General features: G+C 35.2%; 5 protein-coding genes across 7 annotated transcripts in view; 4 read left to right on the top strand and 1 right to left on the bottom strand.

Moving 5' to 3' along the window:
* Nucleotides 1–2,855, top strand: part of LOC109587114 (uncharacterized) — a 6,168-nt gene extending 3,313 nt beyond the window's left edge. Inside the window, exons 5-9 of one of the 2 annotated variants that reach the window (XM_020003343.1) lie at nt 291–454; nt 584–721; nt 1,106–1,176; nt 1,643–2,041; nt 2,306–2,855. In XM_020003343.1, the coding sequence (XP_019858902.1) occupies nt 291–454; nt 584–721; nt 1,106–1,176; nt 1,643–2,041; nt 2,306–2,675 (1,142 nt within the window). In that variant the 3' untranslated portion in view covers nt 2,676–2,855. Of the gene's footprint in view, nt 1–290; nt 455–583; nt 722–1,105; nt 1,177–1,642; nt 2,042–2,301 lie in introns of both variants that reach the window. The other variant, XM_020003342.1, reaches the window with a different exon arrangement.
* LOC100637183 (carnosine N-methyltransferase-like) lies at nt 2,825–4,702 on the bottom strand. The gene is made up of 9 exons (XM_020003345.1): nt 4,584–4,702; nt 4,335–4,530; nt 4,023–4,124; nt 3,890–3,963; nt 3,689–3,829; nt 3,463–3,641; nt 3,253–3,366; nt 3,089–3,192; nt 2,825–3,036 (listed from the first exon to the last, which is right to left on the bottom strand). Exons 1-9 carry the CDS (start codon nt 4,673–4,675, stop codon nt 2,914–2,916), a joined length of 1,125 nt encoding a protein of 374 aa, XP_019858904.1. The 5' UTR covers nt 4,676–4,702; the 3' UTR covers nt 2,825–2,913.
* On the top strand, nt 4,694–6,966 carry LOC109587115 (arginine-glutamic acid dipeptide repeats protein-like). Its single transcript, XM_020003344.1, has 5 exons — nt 4,694–4,803; nt 4,846–4,898; nt 4,947–5,041; nt 5,155–5,254; nt 5,754–6,966. The coding sequence occupies exons 1-5, from the start codon at nt 4,736–4,738 to the stop codon at nt 6,884–6,886; spliced, it is 1,449 nt and encodes a 482-aa protein (XP_019858903.1). The 5' UTR covers nt 4,694–4,735; the 3' UTR covers nt 6,887–6,966.
* Nucleotides 6,967–7,040: 74 nt separating this feature from the next.
* Nucleotides 7,041–12,231, top strand: LOC100637309 (dymeclin-like). 2 transcript variants are annotated; one of them, XM_020003346.1, is made up of 15 exons: nt 7,041–7,250; nt 7,302–7,354; nt 7,525–7,618; nt 7,917–8,153; nt 8,817–8,945; nt 9,012–9,124; nt 9,328–9,547; nt 9,659–9,761; nt 9,823–9,948; nt 10,078–10,191; nt 10,394–10,488; nt 11,279–11,399; nt 11,471–11,650; nt 11,728–11,844; nt 11,896–12,231. In XM_020003346.1, exons 1-15 carry the CDS (start codon nt 7,108–7,110, stop codon nt 12,028–12,030), a joined length of 1,980 nt encoding a protein of 659 aa, XP_019858905.1. In that variant the 5' UTR covers nt 7,041–7,107; the 3' UTR covers nt 12,031–12,231. The 2 variants fall into 2 exon arrangements, with proteins under 2 accessions (XP_019858905.1, XP_019858906.1); XM_020003347.1 differs by having other exon boundaries at nt 9,823–9,936.
* Nucleotides 12,232–15,941: 3,710 nt separating this feature from the next.
* Nucleotides 15,942–17,068, top strand: part of LOC109587112 (uncharacterized) — a 4,452-nt gene continuing 3,325 nt past the window's right edge. The window contains exons 1-4 of the mRNA XM_020003339.1: nt 15,942–16,064; nt 16,109–16,223; nt 16,273–16,388; nt 16,466–16,611. Of these exons, the coding sequence (XP_019858898.1) occupies nt 15,969–16,064; nt 16,109–16,223; nt 16,273–16,388; nt 16,466–16,611 (473 nt within the window). The 5' untranslated portion in view covers nt 15,942–15,968. The remainder of the gene's footprint in view (nt 16,065–16,108; nt 16,224–16,272; nt 16,389–16,465; nt 16,612–17,068) is intronic.

Consider the following 17,068-nt stretch of genomic DNA (forward strand, 5'->3'; position numbering starts at 1 on the left):
CTACTCAGCTACTCTACCAGCCATAGATACACACATGTATCATGTATCATGACTATTAGGAAATAAATATTATTATAATTATTATTATCTAATCTTCCTTCCTCTATTAATCCCTGTACATGTACCAATAAGCTGATGGTTCTAGTAGAATAGGAACTAATGATGTATTTTATTATTGTTGTTATTATTATTATTATTATTATTATTATTATTATTATTATTATTATTATTATTATTATTATTATTATTATTATTATTATTATTATTATTATTACTATTATTATTATTAGATTATTTAAAGGAGGTCCCAATATTAAGAGGTAGTAAGATGGTAAAGTTGACAGCTACCCTCCACAGCAGTGTTGATGGTACCAGTAACACTAACGACACTCACTTCCTGACCAGCTCCACTGATGATGACGACTGCCCACTGGACATCATCATCAACCTTATGGTAAGAATTAAGCACATGTACATGTACATACTTATGAAACTACAGTACAGGGAACATTCTAACAGATTGTGAATGTATTAAGTGTCATATTCTCTCGCTCTCTCTCTCTCTCTCCCCTCCTTTCTCTAGTGTCCCCAGCCTGAATCATGGCCATTCATTGGTGAGGTTCTTCTTGGCCTTAAGTACAATCCATCAGGAGCCAGTGACAGTCTCAGGGATAAATCAGACATTACAGTCGACTGTGGACTACTGGCTGGACAGTTACAGGTATACCAATAACTAGTTAACTACATGTGCATGTATGTGTATATAATAAAAGAAAACTTTTCTGGATGAAGCCTGGTGTTTTATGAACGAATTGGCTTCAAAAACTTCTCCTTTTTTATTACATTTCCTGATGCAAATTAATGACTTTATGCTGTGTGGAATTTCTTTCCTTGCAGCAACTCACATGAGCTCATTGTGTGGGCTGATGTTTATGGTAACAGCTCATGAAGGATATTGCCCAATTATGTCAGCATTTCCTTGTTTGACACCTACATGTTCCACACTGTTACTCATTTCATTAGTCTACTAATTGCAGTGTATTTTATTTTATTTTTAAATTATTATTATTATTATTATTATTATTATTATTATTATTATTATTAGGTTCATCTTGTAGAGGGGGACGGATTGGGGAGAGAGAAGAGCAAGAAGCCATTAAACTCTTTCCTAAAATGGTGAGGCATTTATGTAAAAGTGTTTATGTATAAGACACGTTAAGTATTAGTGTATATTAAATATGTTAAGTATGAGTGTATTGTACTACAAAAGGATTTTTGTGGTTGCTTTATTGTAGTAGTAGTAGTTACATTATTGCCGGTTGTATACATTTCATTATAATTTGTGTATATAATACAATAGAAGTATCATATTTTATGTACACATGTATTGTAGTAGTACTACTACTACTAGTAACTACTAGTAGTAGTAGTTTGTGTATATAATACAATAGAAGTATCATATTTCATGTACACATGCATTGTAATCATAATACCACACACAGTTACACAGTACGATAATATCCTGATGTAATTGCTATTTGATATTCAATTACCTTTTCTCTTATTTCACTCTCTCCCTCCCACATCCTCCCTCTGTCTCTCTGTCTCTGTCTCTCCTTATCTCTTCCCTCCCTCCCTCCAGTGCTTTTCTTCCTGATCCAAACAGCGTCACCTCACAACAGACCAGCCCTAAGACCAGTGCCTACCCTACGTGGTCTAAAGAACTCATATACGCCGGAATAGACAACCTTGATCTTCTTCATGGAGGCCTTGAAGTCCTTCTGTACGATCATCACCTTTTCTTTAATGATAGTCTGATTGGAGGTCTGAGGCTCTCTATACCTCAGAGACGCTCAACTGATAAGTTGAGTGCTCCGAGTGTTGCCTCTAGTAATATTGGGTATCTTGTCTCTCCGCCTAACTCTCGGTGTTCTTCGCCGGGTCTTCCGGCCTCAAAGGACATGAAATCTTGCTTGTCTCACGAGAGGATTAATACCCCAACCCTCCTGCTTAATTCAGGACTGGAGAGTGAAGAAGGTATTGGAATAGATTAATTTTAAGTTGTAAATGTAATAATTATGAAAAATGGTAATGGATTATTTTAATATTATGACAAATTACAATCAAAATTAGATTGTTCAGAAGCTTTTAAGATGCTTCAAAATTTGATTCTTGACCCTGTACAATATATTGGGTATTTATGAAAAAATGACTGAGAAAGTTCTTCATTTTTATTGCTTTTAATCAATTCTAAAAAACTATTTTCTATTCATTAAATGATAATAATATTATTTTTTACAGGCACCCACAGTAGTACTCCGGACTTAGATCAGGCAGTGTCCTCTCGTATACTCAAGACCAGACCCGCCTCCTTCAGTGCTTCATCAATCAACGACTTAACAATCCTGAGGAAGGTCCCTGTATTCACTCTACCCAACAGGGACTCCCCCCTCCTCTCCCCTCGCTTCTCCCCCTCGCCCATATTAAGACGCAAGCGCTCACCAAAACACTCCCCTAAATCCTCCCGCCCACACAAGACAGATTATATACATGACTGGATGGACTCCACTGGAGATGAGGTCGTCCATTGGAGCAGAATGCTTGATTCACCTGGTGAGTGGGCCTACTGCTGGCATTTATTAAGAGGCGACATTACACCTGCTAATGAACTCTGAAATCTGAAAAGAAATTTTGACCTTTAAAAAATTTATTGTGACTTTTCTCTCTCAAACTTAACCTCAAATGATCCGACATTAATTATTCATTGTTAATTGTTAATTATTATAATTTTAATGTGTCAATCAATTATTGTTCAGTTTAAATGTGTTGTACATTTGTTTAATCACTTAATCAAATCTTGTTGTGTCAATAATAAAATATTTAATAATGTTCGATAAAATAATGACAGAATGTTCATTCCGGTGTCGTCAGTTTGGGCGATGGCTTCTTAGCAACCAGGAGGACAGAATTATAACAGAGCTGTATCATTGACTGAGGATGCTGAATGTAATATGAAGGACAGTTAAGAGTCTCTGTCTAAAAAGGATTAGTAATGATACTTGGGTATATAGTGGAGAGGGTTGGTTACCATTATTTCAAAGCCAATCTTGCAACTAATTCTCTTGATATCTTCCCAACTTAACTCAAGTGATGTCTCACCAGGCATATCAGCAAAATGATATAACAATGGACCTAGTAATGTATTTGTATATCATCTTCTATGATCTCCCTCTCTCTCTCTCTCTTCTTTACCAAAGTTGATCCATAGTCCACCAGGCTTGAGTATCTTATAAATATTTTCAATGTATTCGATGACATTGTGTGCAGTGTCAATGAAGAAACAGCAGGCAATACAGTCCCATTGGTCTATGATAGAATATGCAAAACAACACTATAGCATTAACGCCATTGATTTAAATTATTGCAGTACAGATAATAAATACAATGAATTTTTATTCAGACCTTTCTCTGTATATACTTGTAAAAAGTCCCCAGCAGACATTGAGAATAGGCCATACTGTGGTAATTCTGATGGATTCACATCTGGTATCTTAATGGAGGACAGTTGGTGGCTATACTCAAGATTATTGCATGTCTTCAGTGCCCATGGATGAACTGTATGTAACTCAGTACCATCATTCCTAGGGAAATTGATATTTAAGTATATTATTAGTAATTTATTATGTACTTGTTTAGCATAAAATTTGAAGCTAGCAGCATGTACATGCTGAACTCATTCCCCTCACAGCAGTAGCCCAAGTGAGCTATGTCAAATGCTAATCTTCCAAGACCAGAACCAGGAACCAACACTTTAACTGATGATACATCACTGAGGGAAGAGAAGAGAGACAGAAAATGAAAAGGAGAGAGAGGGGGAAGAAACTATTACCAATCAGATGGTGGGAAGTATTTCTTTAATTGTGTGATGATTGGATCATAGCATAGCTCTCTTTCTTTCTCTCCCTATAATATAAAATAATTAAAAAATTATGCAGTAGCTCAAAATAAAAATGGTCTTGTACTTCTTTGCTCCAGTCTCTATAAAACTGCTTGATGGTTGTAACGACTTTCTCCATGTCAAAACAAGTAGCAGGGACTACTTGACACTGTGCATCTTCCCAACTCTGCAATAAAGAATGTCCTCATATTAAATAATAAGTATAGTTATTCTAGACATCATGCATCAATGTATTGGTATTACACTGTAATACCAATACTATCCTTTAAAAAGAAGTATCTTCATTTAATAATTGCGACGTTAATTAATATTATAAAGATATAAGTTTCCTTATTAAAGAGGCTAAACGGCACTATTTATATTCATTTCATCTTACAAAATCTGATACGTCTGAATTATTAAGAAATCCAATGGCGTTGCTCACGACTCCTTTAATGAACTCAAAGTTGGCATCAATGGCCTCCTTGCATTTCTCAATGTGAGACGGGTAGTCTTTTAAGAGATCTTTGTGTCTCTCTGGTAGGAGGTGATAGTTTTTCTTCATTTTCTCAATTTGCAAATAACCATAGGCTCTAAAAATACCAAAAAAATACTTAAAATTTTGATAGTATTTTTCTTTTCCCACTTGTAGTATAAATAGGCATTGACAATCTTTTTGAAATGTTCTTTTTCCAGTCTTAATTCTTCCTCACTCCAATCCTCTGAAGAAGCAGCCATGCTTTTACAGTGTACTGGAGTGTCCGGAAAGTATACCGGGGACGCTAGGCGGTCCCAAGAATGGCGGGAATGGGAAAAGAAAACCAGCTGGCCTACAGGAGCTACAACAGCTTGAATAATGAGGGAAGGTAGGCTCACGTTTAGAGCTATAGGAGATTATATATTTGTAGACTGAGAGAGAGAAATAGAAGAAAAAAGACAATGGAGGAAAGACAAGAGTATGGTAAGTAGTGATACTTTTATTTTTATTATTATTTTAATTTTGTTTCAGGTTCCAATCAAGCTAGGATTAAGGACTTGTGCCCCAATGATAAAGCAAGGATAAAGCAACTTGTGGAGGACTTGGCTCGCCTTGGAACAGAGAAGGTGTGTCTATCAATTAGCACATGTACATGTTCACACCTTGAGCTAAAGAACCAGCCCCGCCCAAAGATAGATCTTTTCATGTGGTAAATGTATTATTTTGTTTTAATGTGTAGGAGCAGATTGAATTTGACTGGAAGCAAGAGAGAAGTGACTTGGAAGGAAAGTTGTCTCTACTCCGGAAGAGACAGGCTCTGCTGTTGAGGGAGAAATCTGATATCCTCCTTATTCTAAATAATGCACACACTGATGCACAGTTCATTGTAATAGCAGGATTCTTGATCGGAATTAGCTCAAACTTTTTACGCAGCATAAGTACATGTATATGTATTAGAAAATGTGATAAAATTCGAGAATTCTCTCCTTTTCATTTTTGGTGAAATTTGGCCCGTGACCCTGTACTATAGCACAGGGACTTTGGCCTGATTTTGGAGCAGCTTAAAAAGTTCATAAAAAATCTAATTTTGATCGGAATCAGCTCAAACTTTCTACACAGCATAAGAACATGTATATGCATCAGGAAATGTAATAAAAATGAAGAATTCTCTCCTTTTCATTTTTGGTGAAATTTGGCCCGTGACCCTGTACTACAGGGTCATGAGCCAAAATTGGCCTGATTTTTGAGCAATTTAATTCTGCTGTATGTACATGTACTATGAAAGCCTCTGCTCCTTTTAAAATATTCCTGAAGTATTCTCCTTAACTCTTTCCTTACCTCTTGAAGAGAACTTGAAAGACACTCAGAAGTCACTCAAAGCAACCAAAAAGAACAAAAAGGACTCATCCACGTCACCCCTCCTCCAAAGAGTACCTGGTAGAACACTCATCATTCCTAATAATAATAGCAATAATGAGACGACCAACCTTTGCTATAGCACTCCTCCTGGTTTCATTCAGTGCCAACCTTCATATACACAGCAATGGACACTGCCCTCCACCAGTCTACCTCCTTCTAAAATACCCCATCAACCTCATATTAACAGTCAGCAGTGTTATCCTCCTCCTACAATCAATCATTATCAGCCTCAGTCTCTTCCATATCCTTCTCTCCACCCTTCTTACTCTACTGGTCATTTCAATCATCTTTATGATCACCCCCAGCCTGCTCCAGTTCCACTTCCTACTATAACCCAAACACATCATGTACCAAATGCCTACCATCATCTTCCAGCAACTCAGGACCAGATAAACTCTTATAATATACCTTTATCTCACCATCACTCTTACCCCTCTCACCCAGTGACCCACCCTACCATCCCTGTCACCACTTACCCTTCTAGCCCTTATCCTCCTCTTCATCCTCCTCCATCTTCTAATCCTGTTTCCTCTGTCTCTCTCTCTGTCTCCCTCTCTTCTCTTCCCACGTCTCTCTCCTATCAATCCTCAGAGAGGTCACATGTCTCCACCCCTCTCCCTCAATATCCTCCCCCCCAGGCCAACAGTACCTCGATACTAAATACTGATACCTGGTGCTCACTCCAAGAGGCCGACCCACCTCATAATAACTTGATCAGTCAATTGGAAGAAACCCCACGAAAAGACGTCTCCATTCAAACCATCAGTCACTTAGAGACCCAGGGTTCTTCAAGAACTGCCGAGAGGATTTGTAATGAGAAAGACGAGGAAGAGGTTTTGAGTATATTATTAAACAGCGAGACACTGGCCACATCACTTATACTAATGTCAGAGGGAGGGAGAGGGGAAAGGAGAGAGGAGGGGATGTCTTCTCCTTGTCCTTCCCTGCCCTCACTGCCTTCTGCTTCTAACTGGTCAAGAAATGAAGACATCTTTGTTGGGAGCAATGATGAAAGTGATAGAGAACTCATCGAGGATTTATTTTATATGTAAAACAGGAAAATTATTATTATATTATATATACATAGGTTTTTATAACATATTCTATATAGTATGCTGCTATTTTATCATTATCTCCATAGCCATTATTATGAAAAAAAGATTATTTTTTTAGAAGGAAAAAATAATTTTTATACCGTAAAAGATCCTTTTATTAGGATAGGGTGATCCCTAATGAAATATTTTCCTCTAAAAAGAGAAGAAAGCTTAGCGGCATGGGGATAGCCAGTTCCACCAGCCTAAAGGAGCTAGGACGTAACGAGCTGCTGGAGAAATTCGTAGGAGAATCACCAATTGCAGACAGTGAAGAATACTGGGACAAACTACTGACCTTTTCGTTCAAACCTCCTACTCTACCGTAAGTCTTAATATATTCTAATTAAAGGTATAATCTTTCTTCTCTCTTTAGTGGTGACAATAAAGTTCTTTATGAAGCTACTGCTCCTATTATTGAGAAACTAGGTGTGATTTTATGTACAATAATTTGTGTAATGATTACGAAATGTGTGGCTTTTTAATAATCTTAATTTTGGCCGCCATTCACATTTTTATTTGACAATAATCAAACATAGTTATTGCCAAATGGGAATTTTATTATTTCTTCCTCTCCCTCTCTCTCTCTCTCTCTTTAGTGGCTCATAATCCAAAGTCAGGTAATGTTCTTTCTCTCGTTAAAGTTTGCATGAGGAAGGCATCAAAATTAAGAGACGAGTCAAAATGTGAAAGGTAAGGAATGTATCAACAGGAGGAAACAGGATGAGTAACAGCTCATTAATTGATTGTACATTATGTGAATTTACTATATACTTGTAGGTATGCATGTACATATATATTGTACATGTACATGTGTTTTTGTTCTTGTTTCTATGTTTATTTTTAAAGTTTTGACATAATTCTCTTTATTTATGCAAATATTGGTAGACAATGAAAATTCTTTTTTGACTAATAGTTTTAGTTTCTTTAAATTTACTTAAGCACATGTACATATATCATGAATATTCCTTCTCTCCCTCCCTCCTTATAGCAATATGGCTACTCTTCAATTGCGTAATTCTCTGTTCATCTTACGCTGTATATCACACCATGTGTTGCAGTCACATTCTGAGGAGGCCCTTCTTAATATGTTTGATCCTCCTCCTCCTCAGTCCTCAAGAGGTTCTAATTCAACTGAGGCTGATGATAAAGAGGGTGTGGCTATTAGGAGTGGTCTGAAGATATTGCTTCACGGGACTGTTATGTTAATAGGTGGAGTACCACTAGTGTAAGTGATGGAGTATTGCTAGTTGATGATTAGTTTAGTAGTTGCTAGATGTACAATACTGTAGTCCCTAATGTACCTAATTATACATGCACATGTACTTGTATATTAAACTGTGTGTGTGGCTAAAAATGATATTCATAAAGTTCATAACAATAAACATTACGAACAACATTTCTGGCCACCCACAATAGCCTTTTCCTTTTTTTAGCACAAGTTTAAAAGCATAGATAATGCTATGAGTATTGCTTATCTGCGGTTGATATTATGTCTGCAACCATGCTGATCATAACTTTACAGTATTTGATCAATGTCCTACATTACTATAGATTCATTACTGCCACTACAAAATTCATCATTGCCATTACACTAACAATCATATATGCAGTGGTAAAGGCATTCACAAGTAGCTATCCATTCTGTGAGGTTCTACTGATCTCATTAATAGTGAATGTAGCACCATTGATCATTGAATGGATGGAGCACTTGCTTTATCCAGAGTGAATTCTGGGATGATTGGAAATCTCAGAATGAATTTGTAGAAACTACATGTACATGTAATCCCTATATAAAGCAGCAGCGACTGCAGTACAATTTTTACTAATCAATCACATTTATGTTTAATAATGTTTACTTTGTTTTATTAATTCATCTTTTATTCTTTAGTCCATTTACGTATGATGTATTGACTGAGGCAGCTAATCTATCAATTGTACTAATGTCAGGACAATTATTCAATAAAGACGATCTCTTCAGTACTAGCGTCATCATTAATGAACTGATGGACATACCACTGTAAGAAAGAAAAGAGAGAGAGAGGGAGAATTTATAATAATTGTTTTCTATCTGCTCTTTAATTAGAGATGTTTCTTCATCGCTAGTCCAGTCACTAGTGAGTTTCTTCATCAGTCAACCAATACCTCCTCCTGATACACTGAGGGTACAACCATCAGGAGTGTTCTCTTCTTTTGCTTGTAAGTATAACAAAATCATATACTTCACTTTTATAATTAAGATATATTTTGTACATGTACATGTACCTTAAACTTGTAATTTAGCAAGAGATATACATGTACATGTAGATTTGTAAAATTACACTCTAAGCTTAAAGGAATAAATATTCATGTACATGTACAATAAACACAATTAAGACAAAATATCTTCTTTCTCTCTCCAGCTGGACTCCTCTCTCTTGTCCTACCCCAGCATGATATCCTAGAGAACACTTCACCTCTTGCCCTCTCTTCTCTTCTCTTCCTCCTGATCCTCGTCCATCAGCACTCTCGTGGTCACAATCCTTACAGAGAAGCTCTTTCTTTGATCTGTGATGAAAATGAAAGTAAAGACAAGGCCTCCTTTCAACTCAATTTCAATCAGTTACATGAAGCAATCTGCAAGTAATTTAATAATGTCATTTTTATTTTAATAAGAAGCACATGTAGATTGTACTTGTGTATTGGGTCTAAGATAAGACAACCTTTGCATGTAAATATTTTTTTCATTTTTAGGCAACTAAACACAGAGCAGACCACTCTCTTCTTCTACCAGCTGCTACATAATAATTTAAATTTTGCTAGTTTTGTATTTTCCAGATCAGACATCAACACACTAGTAAGATACTTCACATATAATAATCCTTGTACATTACATGATACTTCTTCTTCTATATTAGCTGTTACCATTATTGAAGGAGCTAAGCAGTGAAGGGAAGAAGCCCTCACACCACAGCTACATGTTACTCATCATATTACTGATACTCAGTCAAGATGAGTGCTTCAATAAATCAGTACATGAAATTGTAAGTTGAAATACTTTACAATTTTAATTGTGTGTGTGGGTGTACTGTAATTTCAGTGAATGATGAATTCTAAAATTACATTTAATTATAATTTGTGTATTTTGTAACTAGTAGAAATCTCTTTTTCAGACTGTAAAGAACATCACATGGGCCAGTGAGAAGAGCATCCCTCAGACCACATTAGGTAGCTTAATGATCATAGTACTAGTGAGGACTGTCCATAGGAATATACAGCACCTGAGGGTAAGACACTGTCCTTACTATTCTCTACTAGTAAAATAATAATTATTTTTGTTGTTATTATTATTATTGTTATCGTTATTATTGTTGTTATTGTTATTATTGTTATTTAAAAAATATTATTATTATTATTATTATTATTATTATTAATAACTATTATTATCATTATTATTATTATTAATAACTATTATTATCATTATTATAGGATAAGTTTCTCCACACTAATTGTTTGGCTACACTGGCTAACATGTCGTCTCATTTTCATTCACTGTCTCTTGAAGCAGCTGAAAAGATAGTAAAGTAAGTTTCAGTGATACTTTTACTATCAGACATTAGCTAATAGTAATGTACATGTAATCATGTACTGTATATGTACATGTATAATGGGCTATAGCCTTGGGTATTTTTCAGATTTTGGCATATTTCTTAAAACGGCCGTAACTCGAAAAATATTTGTCGGAATCAGCTCAAACTTGCTACATAGCATAAGGACATCAATATGTATCAGAAAATGTAATAAAAATTTGGGGTGATTTCAGAGCCATTTTTTGAAAAAACCATGGGCTATAGCCTTGGGTATTTTTCAGAATTTTAGCATTTTCTTAAAATGGCTGTAACTCGAAAAATTGAAGTTGGAATCGACTCAAACTTGCTACACCGCATAAGGACGTCAATATGTATCAGAAAATGTAATAAAAATTTGTGGTGATTTTGGAGCCATTTTTTGGAAAAAACCATGGGCTATAGCCTTGGGTATTTTTCAGATTTTGGCATATTTCTTAAAATGGCCGTAACTCAAAAATATTTGTCGGAATCAGCTCAAACTTGCTACACAGCATAAGGACATCAATATGTATCAGAAAATGTAATTAAAATATGGGGTGATTTCGGAGCGATTTAAAAAAAAACCATGGGCTATAGCCTTGGGTAATTTTCAGATTTTGGCATATTTCTTAAAATGACCATAACTTGAAAAATATTTGTCAGAATCAGCTCAAACTTTCTACTCAGCGTAAGGACATCAATATTTATCAAAAAATGTAATATAAATTTGGGGTTGCTATTACTCTCTCTCTCTCTTTCTCTTCAGTTTATTTCGTGTACTGAGTAGGAAGTATCTTAAATCCAAAGGAGAGCCAATACCAGCAATAACTGGAGCCCAACCCACCAGCCCAACCACACCTACTTCACCTACCACGCCCACAGAACTGGTAAACATAATAATAATAATATTAATGATTTAATTAATGATGATTTAATTAACAATGAGTGTCGTTTATAGGCTGACACTGAGACACTGCAGGAGATATTGTTGATGTTATTAGAAATCATAAATTCGAGTTTAACGTACACACTACATGTTAATCCACACTTTGTGTATTCACTGCTTTATCAACGAGAGATTTTCACACCTTATCATGGCCGACCGGGCTTTATAGACCTAGTTAATAATATTGAAATGGTAAGAGAGAGGGGGGAGGGAGGGAGGGAGGGGGAGAGAAAGAGGGTGATAGATACAATGTACTTGTTCTTGTGTAGGTTATTACATTTTTTGCGAATAATGTCGAGAAGGATGGCACTCCTCCATTTTCTGCTCAATTCGTGACTGATATCATTAAAAAATATTCAAAAACATGGCCAAGAAGCAGATTAAGAGTAAATAAAAGAAGAAAAATATAAATGCTTTTATTCTTCTCTTCCTCATAGAAATTTTCTGAGTTAAAGTTCCGTTATGTTGAAGAGTCCCAACCTGATGAGTTCTTTGTTCCTTATGTTTGGTCTTTAGTTCAAAAACACTCTCACATACACTTTGAAATTAATAGAAAATCATCACCAACTTGATACCCTCTTGCCCACAGATCTTTGTGTTTCTTTATCTCCTTTCTCTGTTGCACACACTAACTCTATTCTCCCTCTCTCTCTCTCTCTCTCTCTCTCTCTCTCTCTCTCTCTCTCTCTCCTTCCTCTTATAATTCTTCCTAATAGTTGAATAATGTCACTACTTTTGCTATTGGTATGTGTGATTAATTAATTATATCAAAATAATTTGTAAATGTAAATTACTCAGTGCCTGTCTCCAATGTCTCATTAGCTTTTGCAGTTCAGGCTTTCCAAATTAATTCAATACGTCAGCCCCACCCATTTTGAGCAGGAAGCTCGAAGCGCAACGTAACGAGAAATATAAGGGTTCTTGTTCAAGGCTGGTTCAAGACCTTGTTGTTGCTGCTGCTGTCTTGTTTTGAGGTCCTGACCTCAGGCCAACGCTATGGCCACTATTCAAACTTGTCTAGGTACACTTTAGATCTGAATCAATCCTTGATTTTACCTATAGATATTGGTGACTTGATTTATGTACTTGAGTTATTGAAGAAAGGTGGCTTCCCTAAAGCAAATTGGTATGACCTTGGACTGACACTAGGACTATTGAAGAGTTCACTGGACGTTATAGAAAAGAATCATCCTCACGATGCATCTCGCTGTATGACAGAGTGTCTCTCTCAATGGTTACGTAGAGCTGATAATGTTGACAGTAGAGGAGGAGCCAACTTGGACTCACTGTCAGATGCTCTAGGATTTATGAATGAAACTGCTGTAGCTGAGAAGTTAAGTGAGTCAACCATAACTGTATGTAGCTATAATCATTGTATTTCCTATCATAGAACATCAGGTTCTTATTAATATTTTTAATAATCGTCATACTGTCCTGTCTCAGTCTCTTTGTGATCCTGTTAGTATTGCTTGGTCTCTTTATACTGAACGTATGTTAACACAAGAAGCAGTTAGTAGAGTGGTGTCAGCTAGTCCCTCTATTCCTAATCAACGTGAGGCTCTATTAACTGCTGTCAAAGAAGCTGTTCAAACTGATCCCAACAGTTTACATACATTTGCTAATGTATTGTGTACAATCAGTACTAATGTATCACTGGGACAAACTATACTGGATGATATTAGTGAGTAACAAGTACTCATAGTTTCCAATGAAACGGGTGGGGCTGCATGATGTGGGTGGTGCCGGGTGGCAAGTATTATTAGGTCATGTGGGTATGTGTGGGTGGAAACAGATTTATGAATGAAATTAGTTGAACCTATTTTATGTACTGTTTATTTAATTTTTAGGGAGGTATTTTCTTACTCCTGAAGTTGGTGACGATCATGATGTACAAGGTAAGAATGATTAATGATAATGCATTCATTAATATTTATAGATAATACTAGTACTAATGAAATCAAGGCACTAACTAATGCTCAATCTGGTCAGTACAATAACATAGCAACAAACTTGGTACATTAGATCTATTTATTCTTCAATCCATAGTCACATCTAGTCCTTCTGATGGAGCAGTTGCTAGTAATTCATCTTCACAACCTTTATCACCTAAAGGTAACATTAATTTGATTATCTGCATCTACATCTATTGTTAATGCTTTGATGTGTAGTTGAAATACCTGTTCCAATGCATTTACTTCGGGATTTTAAATCAATGAAGACTTCTTACACAAGGCTGTTTTACAATGTTAATAAGATATTAAAAGAAAAATTGGACGTGAATGACATCAAAGAATTCCTGTCTTATTATAGTGTTACCTTTCGTAAGAAAGTAGAGCAGTGTTCAGATATTTCTAGCATCCTTCATCATGTTAAAGATGAGTGTTCTCTGACAGACATCGAACTGCTTCATAGCATAGTGGAAGAAATTGCTGAAGCTAAAGAATACATTGAGACATATAGAGCAGAGTTAAAGGAATTCTACAAATCAATCTCAGTTAGTCTTTGTCTGGAAGAAAGATTTGGCTCTGTTCCTCTGAAATGTGAAACAGCAATTTTCATCTTTGACTGGAAGCCGGAAGATCATATGTTAAAGGATATCAAGGGTGTTTTATCAAAAGTGTCCGGTAAATTACTGGTCATTAAATATATAGAGTCCGGTAATTCAATATGTGTCACTTGCTCCTTTCCTTTCTCTGATGTTGGGTTTACTGTATTGAGGATGATAGAGAATATTCATATACTAATGGGACAAGGATTAAAGAAACTGACTATTGGTAACTTAACATTATGGAGGAGACAAGATGTCAGACAAAAGGTACATAATATGAATAATTGAATATTGTTTTATGAATATTGTATTGTATAGGAACTAAAAGAAAAGGATCAAGACTTACTACAACATACTGAGGTCAGGGACAAAGATATTTTGAGTTTTAAATGTACATTTTATCACTTTTATTATTTTATCTTCACAGGTTATTTCTTATATTATACTTGAAGAAACTGAATATAAACTAAGAGATACTATCAGTATCAAAGAGAAGGTATGTCATACTACCAGACTGTGTTAGCATAACAGTTCATGTGACAACTGTTCTGCGTAGGCAAGTATTGGGTACTTGGGTTGTCATGAGACTAAGTGCTCTAGGTTTGTAGCTCCTAGTTTTTAGTGTTAGTTTTCAGCTCTCTTGACTAGAGACTGGTTCACAGGATGCAGGACATGCACTATAAAGGCCTTTTCACACTGGCACAGTTTTCAAAGCGCTTTGATGCATCATTTTGTGTTGTTGTTGCCATTGGTTTACATTGATCGAAGCGCATCCACCTCTCCAGGTGAAGTGAGACTGATGCACACTTTGATGCGCATCAATTTGAAACCACTCTAGTATGAGCACAATTAATGCGCATCAATGCTCATTACTTTGGCCAGTGGGAAAAGGCCTTTAGTCTTTATCTCTATCATGCAGCAACTGCAGCGAGTTCACACACTGTAAAGTGCCTCATGCATACATGACATGCACATACATGCAGTTGTTTTATAGTTATATATGTAAGACACCTTCCTCCTTGTACATTATAATAGGAAGCAAATGAATTGAAACAAAAATTATCAACAATGACAGTACCTGAGGTTAGCTATAATACACTATTATTGCACTGTCACATATTTTATGATAAGATGAATATTCTAATTTTTAGGAGGAATCATTGTTTGTTCCAAGTGATACTGAATCAGTTAAAGAAGTTGAGGTATATCTCACTAGTTTGTATTAATTATAATAATTATTAACAGGAAGAACCTTTTTATGAAGAGTTAGTGACTGAATTGAGATCTCAGTTTAATGAGATACAAAAAGAAAACAAAAAATCATCAGACAAATTATCAAAAATGAAGATTGAGTATTTGAAATCACTTACTAGTAATACTGATTCAGGTTAGAGTAGTTTTATTAATAATAATAATAATTATATATTTAATTATGAAGCTGCTAGCAGAGTAATGAGAGGAATGACTTTTGAAATTGATGACTGCAAATTTTATCTTAAAGCAATGACAAGTCCAGACTATCAGCCATTAGTAGATAATAAAAGAATAATAGAGAAATTACAAGAAAGAATAACATTAATGACTGAAGAACTAATGACTGTAAGAGAATACAATGAGAAGATTATAAAAGATATTAAAGGTTTTATTGATAATGTGTGCCTCATCATTATTTTGATTGTTGAAATATTTGGATAGATTTGAAAGAGACTGAGGAGAAGAGACGGAGAGAAAAGAAGAAAAAAATTAAAAAAGAAATGTGTTTGGTAAGAAAGAGACATATCAACTATCTACTTACTTTATTTTGCAGATTTATTTATCTTGCAATGATCCTGTTACTGGTAAATTAACAAGCTCATTTCTTAATGTACATAAAGATGAATTACTACTCACAGTACTGGATAAAGCTTATGAGGTTTGGCTGTTTATTTCATTTTTGTTCATTTCTTTTCTCCTCATCAGTTAATGGAGTTAGCTCCTCATATTCCTATTGAGAGATGTCGTTTAGTTGAATATAATATTAAAGATAAAGTAATGGATCAGTCCTTTGATCTTGATGAGGTATTAAATTTTATCTATCCCATTTGTTATAATTATAGATTTAGTTTCAGCATCAAACTATTGGACAAATTGCAGGGGGAGCTAGAGTTCATTCTTCTTTTAAATTATTCTTAGAAACTTGCAAAGAAAATGAAACTTTTAAGAAATATAGTCATGGAGGTGTGCTTTGTTACCATCTGACAATATTTCCATTTGTTTGATGGTGTAGGTATTAATCTAGAGGTATCAGTGGTTGATCTGTCAACTGGTGAAGTAGGACCAGTTAAACCAGTGAGAGGTGAAGAAGGTTGGACTGTTGGAGAATTAAAACAACATATAGGAGAAGTAAGAGGAAGGATATACTGTCATTTAATATTGTCACTCTCTTTCCCTCCCTTACTTGATCTGATGCATTTCTTTAGTTATTTAATATCAGTTCATCATGTATGAGAATAGTACTGAATGAGAAGGATTACCAAGGTGATTTGACCCAGGATATTAGTCATGTAAGAAGTACTTTAAAGACTATACTGTCTAGAGGATATAGACAGTATGAAAAGGTACTATTGTAAATGTAGAAGCATTTGACTTGTACATTTCTTTTCTATGAAATTTAGTTTTAACCATAGTCACACACATGTACATGTATGCTTAAACACATGGTGTGGGTATACATTTAATTTAGTTGTACTACTGTAAATCTGGTTATTTCAATGGAAAATTTAGGTGTCAGAAATTTTCATATACTGCCTATTTATCCCAATAAATTAATAGGGAAAAGAAAATATTAGCAATTCTAAATTTAGCATGCTACATTACTATACAAAAATTACCATTGCTCGAAATAAACCTGATTTACGTTACTGTATAGCTTGAAATTTTCGTGGAATGTAAATTTCGTGATTTTCGTAGTTATGGGCTGCCCACGAAATTTAAACCCACGAAATCATTGAAGTGCCATCCCCTTACAGGCTACATAAACTGTCAACCATGAAAATTAAACCACGAATTGCCCCACTAGGAGC

Source organism: Amphimedon queenslandica, unplaced genomic scaffold (assembly GCF_000090795.2).
Source record: "Amphimedon queenslandica unplaced genomic scaffold, v1.1 AMPQUscaffold_12682, whole genome shotgun sequence".
Classification (NCBI taxonomy): Eukaryota; Metazoa; Porifera; class Demospongiae; order Haplosclerida; family Niphatidae; genus Amphimedon; species Amphimedon queenslandica.

Coding starts and splice junctions, on each gene's coding strand:
- LOC100637183 (XM_020003345.1), bottom strand. CDS start 4,675: ATGGCTGCTTCTTCAGAGGATTGGAGTGAGGAAGAATTAAGACTGGAA. Junction 4,531..4,583: donor AATGCCTATTTATACTACAA/GTGGGAAAAGAA, acceptor TGGTATTTTTAG/AGCCTATGGTTATTTGCAAA. Junction 3,964..4,022: donor ATAGAGACTGGAGCAAAGAA/GTACAAGACCAT, acceptor TTTATATTATAG/GGAGAGAAAGAAAGAGAGCT.
- LOC109587115 (XM_020003344.1), top strand. CDS start 4,736: ATGGCGGGAATGGGAAAAGAAAACCAGCTGGCCTACAGGAGCTACAAC. Junction 4,804..4,845: donor AGCTTGAATAATGAGGGAAG/GTAGGCTCACGT, acceptor ATATATTTGTAG/ACTGAGAGAGAGAAATAGAA. Junction 4,899..4,946: donor GGAGGAAAGACAAGAGTATG/GTAAGTAGTGAT, acceptor ATTTTGTTTCAG/GTTCCAATCAAGCTAGGATT.
- LOC100637309 (XM_020003346.1), top strand. CDS start 7,108: ATGGGGATAGCCAGTTCCACCAGCCTAAAGGAGCTAGGACGTAACGAG. Junction 7,619..7,916: donor GACGAGTCAAAATGTGAAAG/GTAAGGAATGTA, acceptor CCCTCCTTATAG/CAATATGGCTACTCTTCAAT. Junction 11,651..11,727: donor TAGTTAATAATATTGAAATG/GTAAGAGAGAGG, acceptor GTTCTTGTGTAG/GTTATTACATTTTTTGCGAA.